The sequence below is a fragment of the Bison bison genome, unplaced genomic scaffold (genome assembly GCF_000754665.1).
Source record: "Bison bison bison isolate TAMUID 2011002044 unplaced genomic scaffold, Bison_UMD1.0 scf7180017864158, whole genome shotgun sequence".
Taxonomy (NCBI): domain Eukaryota; kingdom Metazoa; phylum Chordata; class Mammalia; order Artiodactyla; family Bovidae; genus Bison; species Bison bison.
This window is the reverse complement of record NW_011494730.1, coordinates 731,347-740,824: the sequence shown is the minus strand read 5'-3', so window position 1 is coordinate 740,824 and position 9,478 is coordinate 731,347. Positions and strand designations below refer to the sequence as shown.

The 9,478-nt window shown below is 56.9% G+C and overlaps 2 protein-coding genes across 4 annotated transcripts in view; both read right to left on the bottom strand.

Moving 5' to 3' along the window:
- Window positions 1-7,606, bottom strand: part of EVA1B (eva-1 homolog B (C. elegans)) — a 9,320-nt gene extending 1,714 nt beyond the window's left edge. The window contains exons 1-2 of the mRNA XM_010841244.1: window positions 7,416-7,606; window positions 1,629-1,750 (exon numbers count right to left, since the gene is read on the bottom strand). Coding sequence (XP_010839546.1) covers window positions 1,629-1,750; window positions 7,416-7,606 — 313 coding nt within the window. The remainder of the gene's footprint in view (window positions 1-1,628; window positions 1,751-7,415) is intronic.
- Window positions 6,645-9,478, bottom strand: part of STK40 (serine/threonine kinase 40) — a 38,735-nt gene continuing 35,901 nt past the window's right edge. For all 3 annotated transcript variants that reach the window (XM_010841161.1, XM_010841162.1, XM_010841160.1), the window contains one exon: window positions 6,645-8,959. In XM_010841161.1, coding sequence (XP_010839463.1) covers window positions 8,738-8,959 — 222 coding nt within the window. In that variant the 3' untranslated portion in view covers window positions 6,645-8,737. The remainder of the gene's footprint in view (window positions 8,960-9,478) is intronic.

Sequence of the window (9,478 nt, the reverse complement as noted above, 5' to 3'; positions counted from 1 at the left end):
AGAGGAAGGGGAGAGGAGGGTGAAGTGAGGGGGGCGGCCTGAGGGGCCGTCTGCTCCCCCACAGGAAACCGCTGGGGAGGCGGGTTGCAGGGACCCGCCCCCAGGCTGCTAATAACAATAATGAGGATGGGGTTCTGCCGAGGTGCCAGGCAATGGGCTAAATCCTTTACAATATTTTTTTTTTCATTTACTCCTAACCCTATAACGTGGGGACCATTATCCTGGATAAGTCAGATGAGTCATGGAGAGACTAAATAGCTTTACCCCCATGGTCAGGATTTGAACCCACAGTTCTCTGACCCCGGGCTCTTAACCCCTTCCCTAAACCTTGCTCTTCCTCCCCGGAGGCCCCCTCACCCAGGGGAGACTGCCCCTTTCCCCAGTTCAGATGCCAGACCTCTCCCAGAGGCTCTGCCACAATGTCCAGGGCCCGGGCTCTCCACCCCTCTTCTCAGAGCCCCCTCCACGAGTGTGTCCAGCTGGCCCAGCTCTGGTCGTGCAGGATTAATGAATGTTGGACTATGGCATCAAGCCAGACCCAGGCCAGCCTTGCAGAGCCCAGCCCAGGGCTTCTGCTGGCCCCTGTGCCCTTCTGCCACCAGAGCACAGGGCAGAGGTGTGTTTGGCTCTGGGCTAAACCTGCTGGTGCATGTGCATGCATTTCCACCCAGGCTCGGGGCTCGTGCCTGCAACATGTGTGTGATCAGCATGCGGCCAGGTCTTCTTCCTGCCCAGACTCCCAGGCCCCCCCTTTCAGGCCCCCCTTCCTGTGCTGGGCCTGGGGTGAGGGGGAGGCCTTCTTGGCAGGAGCCTTAGAGAGGAGGAGGGAAGGAAGGGGGGAGAGGAAATTGCAGACATAGCTGAAGGCACAGCCTGAGGCCTTGGGGCCAGTGACCCCCCTTTCTGTCCAGGCTGGAGACCCCCGCTCCCAGTCCTGAGTCTGGGTTCAAGCAGAGGGCAGATCTGGTTGGGAAAAGAACTAGGATGACTACCATGGGGGAGGGGAGAGGGGCTTTTGGTGTCTCTGTGACTGTTTAGTCTGTTCTATGAGTGTGTGTGGAGGTATGTCTGCCTATGTTTGTATATCTGTGTCTATTTTCGTGTTGTATCTGCCTGAGCACTTTTGTGGGGTTGAGTATGTCTGTGTATCAGTCCATTCAGCCGCTGGTCAACAAACGCTAATTGGTCTGCTTAGCGCTTCCTAGTAATGGGCTTCAGCAGTAAACAGCAGGGACGCAAATCTTGGCTCTCTTGGAGCTGCCACTAAGGCGGAGAGACAGACAATACGCAGGGAAGATGGTCGTGGGTGCTGCTGAGTGCTCAGAGGGCGATGGAGTGGGGTGGTGGGGTGAAGAACACCTGGGGCAGCTCTCGCACATGACATGGGGAGAGGCTTGAATCCTGAAGAAGGGGCAGCTGAGCTGAGGTCTGCAGGAGGGTGTCGGGCAGGAAAAAGGCTGAGGGCCCCCGAGGTAGGAGTGTCTGGCCTCACCTGGCTCCTGGGGTCACAAGGGAGGGTGAGGGGGTGATTGTGAAGGGGCTGGCAGGCCTGAGGAGGCGCTTGGATGTTATTGCAAGTGTGATGTTTCCTAGTTTCCATCAGAGAGTGTCATGGTTCCGTGACGCACTTCGGAGAGGTCCTGGGGGTGAGCGGGGGAGCTCCGGGTAGGAGAGGGGCTGCAGGGCAAGAATGGAAAGAGGGGGAGCCGCGTGCTGGCTGGCAGCCAGCCAGGCCAGCAGTGGCTGAGGGCTGGGACCAGGGGCGCTGGTGGAGGTGAGCCAGGCTCAGACGCTGATGGGAGTGGTGGCAGGCTCTCTGCACTGCGGGAAGCAGGAATGGAGGACTGCTGCTTGGATTGGGCCCGAGCACCTGAGGAAAGCTCAGGCTGGGGAGCATGATGTAGGGAATTCAAGTTCCATTTCAGGTGGTTGATTTGAGAGGTCCATAAGTATCTGGGTGGAGCCATCAGACACACAGGCGCGGCCCGGAGGAGTCTGGTCGGCCTGGGTGTGTGTTTGAGAGTCCTCAATACACAGGATGGATTGAACACTCTGGGAGTGGCTGAGGTCGCCCAGGGGACAGGAGAGGAGAGAGCTCTGGATGCTGCATTTCAGGTCTCCTGCAGGAGATGGCAGTCCGTGAGAGGGGAGGAAGACCCTGAGGGTGTGATCAACCGTGTTAAACTGGGCTGTGAGGGCAAATGTGAGGCCAGAACCCAACCCCTGGCTGTGGGTTTCCTTGGGTTGCACTGACATTTCAATGCCTGCTGTCCGTGGGAGTATCAGTGTGTGGCGGGTGTGTGGGTACGGCCAAACCCGAGTGTGCGTCGGTTTGTATGGCACACACCTGTGCTCCACGTGGGTCTGTGTGCATGCCTGAGTGGGGGCTGTGAGATGTTGGATATGTTTGTATTAAGCTGTTGACTCGCATCTGTGCTATGGAGATCTCTGGGTATCGCTACCTACAGACGAAGGTGTGTCTGTGTTTGGGTTGGTGTGTGACTTGTGTGAGTGGGTCAGGTGTGACTCAGCCCTGGCGAAGCAGGTGGCCATGTTGGAGCAGAGTGGGTGGGAGTTGAGATGGTGGCTGGTCCCTCAATGAGAGGTACCCAGAGGGCTGCCTTCTCCAGGGGGTTGGGGGGCGGCATGTGGCCAAGCCAGGCCAGGTGGGAGAAGTGGCAGGCTTGCCCGGAGGGTTCAGAGAAGCTAGGGGCTGCCCCTCAAGGCCCTGGGAGAGGTGCCTGAAGCCTTTGGCCCATGTGGTCCCCTGACACCATTCCCCTGCCCTCCTGGCCCCCTGCCTATCTGCTTTTCCGCCTGCCTCTGCCCACCCGCCAACCTGTCTGTAGGTCTGCCCAGGCACCTGCTTTCCGGTCATGCTGGCTAGGATCTCTGCATATCTATCACCTGCCTGCCTGGCTTGCATCCCACTTCTGCACCTGCTGATTTCCTCCCTGTCTGTCAGCCTATGGCTGACCTGCTGCCTGCCCACCTGCCTGCTTGATAGCTGCCTTTCTGTCCTGTCTGCCTGTGAGACTAAACATTTGTCACCTTGGGAGGCACAGAGTGTTCCTAAGATGAAGCACAGGAAAGACAGGTATTAAGGGGTGGTCACTACTTTGCCAACAAAAATCCGTCTATTCAAAGTTATGGTTTTTCTAGTAGTCATGCATGGATGTTAGAGTTGGACTATAAACAAAGCTGAGCGCTGAAGAACTGATGCTTTTGAACTGTGGTGTTGGAGAAGACTCTTGAGAGCCCCTTGGACTGCAAGGAGATCCAACCAGTCCATCCTGAAGGAAATCAGTCCTGAATATTCATTGGAAGGACTGATTCTGAAGCTGAAGCTCCAGTACTTTGGCCACCTGATGTGAAGAACTGACTCCTTTGAAAAGACCCTGATGCTGGGAAAGATTGAAAGTGGGAGAAGGGGACGAGAGAGGATGAGATGGTTGGATGGCATCACTGACTCGATGAACATGAGCTGGAGCAAGCTCCAGGAGTTGGTATTGGACAGCGAGGCCTGGTGTGTTGCAGCTCATGGGGTCGCAAAGAGTTGGACACGACTGAGCAACTGAACTGAAGGGGTGGTCAGAAGGCTGAGAGGTTCAGAGCCTCTGGGAGGGCCCTTGGGAAGCCTGGCATATTCAGGGCCCAAGGCAAAGCCTGACTCTGCCCCCTTCCCCAGGGGCCCAGGTAGGGACAAGCCTGGCTGCTCTGCTCCTGACACCAGGGCCTCACCCCACTGGGGCTTCAAGGGCTGCCTAGCTCTCGGGTGGAGGGAAGAAGGGGACTCACTTAAGGCCTCCTAAGACCTGTCTAGCCCTCTGAATGCCTCCTCAGCACCTGGGACAGCTGCTGGGAAGAGGGACTGTGCGGGTCTGGGATGTGAGTCATCACGGTTAGGGATGTTGAGTGTCTTTTAGGTATCTGGCGCCCTGCTAAGCACTGTGATTGTCTCAACCCTTCAAATCCTCTCACTAACCCTGTGGTTTGTAGTGTGACCTCCATTTTTAAAATTCGTTTTTATTGGAGTATAGTTACTCTACAGTATTGTGTTAGTTTCTTGCTGTGAAACTAATAGCAAAGTGAATCAGCCGTAAGTATACATATGTGACTCCCATTTTACAGAGAAGGAAAGTGAGGCTCAGAGAGGTCAAGTGTCCTGTGTGCAGTCACAGGAATGGAAATTAACAGGGCCTGGATTTGAGCTTCAGGTCCGTGTTCCCTACCAGTCTTCCACAGGGCAGTCCTAGGCCGTGGTTCTCCACATCTGTCACACCCAAAGCCGCCTTTTCTTGATATTTTCTTTTTTATTATTTTGGCTGCATCAGGCCTTAGTTGTAGCACGTGGGATCCATTGTTGCAGTGTAGGGGGCTTCTCTCTAGTCAAGCACGTGGGCTCCATGGCATGTGGGCTCAGTTGCACCACAGCATGGGGGATCTTAGTTTCCCGACCGGGAATCGAACCAGCGTCCCCTGCATTGGAAGGTGGATTCTTAACAACTGGATCACCGGGGAAGTCCCCATGATACTTTCGATTGCTTCTTTTGTGCTCTGGAAATGAAATTTATGGCTAATATACCCACCTCTAATTAAAATCAATATATAATCAAATAAAAATATATAATTAAATTATATAATTAAATTAATATAGATGATATAGTTTACAGATATACATAAATTTTTGTCCTGTAACATATATAAAAGAAATAAAGGGTAATGTTGTGTATTTGTGAACTGATTAATTGCCAGGAAGGTGTCAGCTGAAGGTGCAGACCTGAGATACTGTGTCAGTGTCTGAAATGGTGGTGAACTCTTGGTAAAGTTCTGAACAAAAAGTACACATTTCTTCCACTTTACACAGTAGTTGCCTTCCCAGAAAATTTAGTGTATATTATGGATACACAAGTCCTCTGTGTTTATGTATAAAATGGTGTTAGATTCTTGGCTCTGGTAATTATAAACACATTTTTTCACTCGTGTTGAGCAGGATTAGAATCTGCCTGCCTTCTGGGGTTGTCTGGAGTCCCTGGCCCCAGCCCCCTAAATGCCAGCAGCACCCTCTCACCCCCCCACCCTCTACCCCCATCATTGTGATAACCAGCCCCCAATTCCCCACCCCAACATGGACACATGGAAATCCTCCCACCCCTCATGGAGCTCAACATTTCAGTGGGGGGGGACAGATATCATCACTAACCACACATATCTTGTAATAACAGGCTGTGACAAGCACAATGATGGGAAATAAAGAGGGGAAGGGGTGAGGGAAGACCCGGTGGACATGGCCAGGCACAGCTCCCCGCTGGCTTTTCTCTGAAGCTGCTCTCCCCAAGGACACTGGGGACCAGGCAGTCACTAACACGGGTGGGGACATCTCGGTTCTTGGTTGACCCCTCAGGTGCATAGGAGGCTGTTGATCACACCTGCCTTTCTGGTACTTTCCTCCTGGCTTTGCTTTCAGGGCTCACACACAAAATACTGGTAAAGGGGGATCTGAGAAGTTTAAGTCAACAAACAACAGTCCTGGTGTGAGAGCTGCGGCCCTCAGTACTGGGTGCCGAGGACTCAATGAGCCAAGGAGTCCGGCTGCTTGGGTGGTGCTGAATGTAAGCCTGACACGTAGGTGCCCAGGTGATACCTGTGCTCAGAACAGAGGCTGATTGGGTCAGGGGTGCAGGAGGGAGGCTGAGATGGAGATAAGTGCCCTGGGGGTGTGGCTTGTGGAGCTGAGTGTGGCCGGGGTGGGCAGGGAGTGCCAGCAGCTTCTGGCCTGGGACAGCGTGACAGATCAGGAAAAGGGAACATTTGTGTAGGCTTGGGAGTGGCCAGGAAGATGGGGGCCGCTTGGCTGCTGGGGTAGCTGTGGGAGGAGGGCAAGGTGGAGGCCTGGGGGCCCACTCTGAAGAACTTTCAGAGAATCAGGGCCTTCCCAGAGAACCCTGGAGGGGTGCCGCCCCTGCTTGCTGTGTGGACACCTGCCAGGGAAGGGGCTCCTCTGGCATGGACCGCTGTTCCTTTTGTGACCTGGGCCTGTATGGGTTCCTGAACACACAAGTGGGTCTGCTTGTGTGCTATGGGGGATGCTGGGGACAGGACCAGTTCACCTCTAGCTTCAGTGCTCAATTTGCAGAGTCTAAATTTAGGTGAAGGAAGGAAGGACCCCCCCCCTCCGCACCCCACCGCTGGTTTCCTATGGAGGGGAGGGTGGTGTAGGAAAAAGCCTGGCCTGGCCCTTCTTACCCCAGCTGCCCTGGATGGGCACATGGGCGGTCTGTCTGGCTAGGGTTCCCCCACCCCAGCTGTGGGGGTTGGTGGTGAGAGAGGATCAATGCTCTGCTGGTGGCAGCTGCTCCGGGACACATCCTTCCTGCACAGGTCGGGGCTGAGCCAAGCCAGGCAGAGAGTCCCCCTTGGGACTTGGCAGGAAGCTGGACCAAAGCGGGCTGGGAGAATGTTGGGTGGTTCTGGCCCCCTCCCTGCTTCGAGAGAGCAACGGCTGCTGGGGTGGAGTCGGGGGGGTGGGGCACCCATCCAGGGCACCTGGTGGCAGAGCCCAGAGTGAAGGAATCCTGCTCTGCCTGGCTAGGTGGGAGGGACGGGGATGCGGCGAGGGGAGAGACAATGCAGACCACGCTGGCTCCAGGTCAGGAAGTTTTATTGCTGACATGCAGGAAGAGTCCCCATGTAGTACAAAAATATGACTTTATACAAACTTTTTTGTGACTTTTTCCGTTTTTGTTTCTTTACAGTAGGACTTCTCTCAGCGTGTGACACCCAGTGAGGGCAGACCCAGCCTCCTCTCGTTTGCTTTCCCAGAAATTAATCAGACGGGTGGGCTGACCTTGGAAGGGACCAGTCTGTCTGACAGGCTTTTGCGGACCCGGAGCATATTGCTTTGAAAAGGAGAAGGACCACCAGGCAAGCGGGCCCGGAGGGTCTGGGCGGGCTGCCGGACAAGGGGCTCGGGTGAGGCCCTCACAGAAAGACAGTCACGGGCGCTGGGAGCCCTGGGCCGGACTGCATTCCACTCCTTTAGGAGACTTCTTTTTTGAAATAAATATAGAAAAGAGGGCATCCCACCCCCACCCCCACCCCAGACCCTGGCTCTCAGCAGCTGGATGGCTGAGGGGGGCCGGCCTGGTGCTCAGGGGGGTCGAGTGCTGGGCTCAGGCGGGCTCCCCGGACCCTCTGAGACAGAGGCACGAGGCGCCCACGTGCTGGGGTCGGGGGGAGGAGGAAGGGGGTGTGGGCGGCCCTGCTACTGCTGGCAAGAGGTGGCCCCATTTTTTCCAGATGGGGAAACTGAGGCACAAGGAGGTTTTTTTTGTTTGTTTGTTTGTTTGTTTGTTTTTTGGGACCTTGCCCAAGTCACTCACAGTGAGTCAGCTTTTGGGGAGGGCATAGCTCACACGCCGGGGAACAAGGTCACGCAGGCCTCGGTACCCCCACTGGGCAGGCAGGGCAGGGCCGAGGGCCCAAGGCGGCCTGGAGAGGGACACTCGGCTGCTCTGAGGGGCTGGGGGGCAGGCAGGTCAGGGGAGGGTCTCTGCTTGGCGCTGGGCAGGGCCAAGTCCAGTGCGGGAGAGCGGGGAGGGGGCATTCTGGTGAGAACAGGGTTTTCTGGCAAGACGGGCATCCACTTCAAAATCTCGGCTCAAAAGGGCAGCGGAGCTGTTCTCAAGCCAGGCGGGACCCCCGGTCCCTACAGGTCTCCCTTGGGAGCCCTGCAGCCCCCCAGGAAGGACGCTGGCGACCCTGGTGGTCTGCTGGGAGAGATACCCTTTGTTACAAAGCAGGGGCAGCAGGGGAGATGCTCCTGCTCTTCTCTGAACACAGAGGGGTGCCGGCCGTGCTCACAGCTGGCCGAGGGCACCCCTTCCCATCCGGGTCAGCGTCACCTCGGTACCACAGTGAGGGGTGGAGGAGGAAACCAGGGCTAATGCAGGTGTACAGCACCTCAGAGAAGCTGAGCTGGGAGAAAGAGAAGCCAGTCTAGAAGGCTTCCTCATCACCGGAGACAAGGAGGGACTGGTGCGCTGGAGATGGAGGGGGCCGGCAAGAAGGGGCTTCTGAGCCCGGGGCTGAGGAAGGGGCCCACTGGGGGCTGTGGGCTCCCCTGCTGTCCAGCCAGGCTGGGGGCAGCGAGTGGCCACGGGCCGAACCACCTAGAGATGGCAGAGAAGCTGGTTTCAGTACAAAAATAAATATATTTGATTCCGCTTAAGATGAGGTGAGAGTTTTCCAAAGCTTGGACTGAGGGGCCTGGGGTCAGAAGGGGAGGGATGAAAACAACTGTGAGGGGCCTGGGAGGGCAGTGGGGAGTGGCATTCCTGTGGGGAGCCAGCAACGAGCTGCACTTTCAGCTTATGTGGACTGTTGCGGGGCAGCTGCCCCCTGGGGGTCGGCGTGGGGTGGGGGTCGGTGGTGGGCGGGCTCCCTCCTCTTCCTCACTCAGTCCAGAGACAGCATGGTTAAAGAGACAGAGGTAGATTAAAACGTTACGATTAAAAGCAGATTAGTTATCTAGGCTTCTCAGATTAAAAAAAACCAAACAATCAAGCAATCATTCCAAAAGGTAGCTTCGCGGTACCTCTGCTGACCCCACGTGTGACCTGGGCTGTCCCTGCCCTGTCCCCGGCGCAGCCCGGGAGAGTTCAGCACTGCGGCGGGGCTGCTGGCTGGGGGCCAGGACGAGGTGGTGGGTGGGCGCCGGTGCCCCTGCCCAAGGCTGCTATTTCCGCAGGTAGCGCTGGGCCAGAATGGCTGCGTCCAGGGGGTTCACAGGCTGTGCGTCGTGGCCCAGCCGGCGCACGGGCGGCACCCCTGCCCCCGACTGCCGCTTGGGCACCCAGCTGCGGGCCTCGTGCACGGAGCTCTTCTCCTCGGCCAGCAGCAGCTGCTGCCGCATGTAGTTCTCAAACTCGTACTGAGAGCACTCCTCTGTCACCTTCGCCTTCACAGCGGAGACAGGCAGGTCGAGCGACAGGCGAACGTGTAAGAGAGAAGAGCAGGGGGTGCGTCAGCTGGCCCGCCTCAAGAGGCTCTTTCCCCAGGCACCATCCCCTGGGCCCGATCTAGTAGTGGCCGAGAACAGGGGGGTCCCTGAAGCTCCCCAGCCAACCTGGACCTCACCGTGCTGGCCCCTCAGACCTGTGACCTCCCCTAACCCGTTGACCGTGGGAGAGGTCGCGTTCCCTCAGAAGACTTGGTGCCCACCCTGTGCAATAGGGCAGTACGCTCCCCTGCCCGAGGTCCCCAGGGACCAGTGCAGGTCAAGTGTTAAGAGAGTGGCCTGGGGCTGGGGTGCTCAGTGCATGGGCACCTGTTTCCCTGTCCTGCCCCAGGCTGAGGTCCCTGGAGAAGGCCACGCACAGTCACAAACTGAAGTGGGAGGTTCCATTGCAGGACGGGGGCGGGGGAGAGCAGGGCTGTGGAATCAGGCTGTGGCTGATTCTGAGCCCTGTGGCTTCGG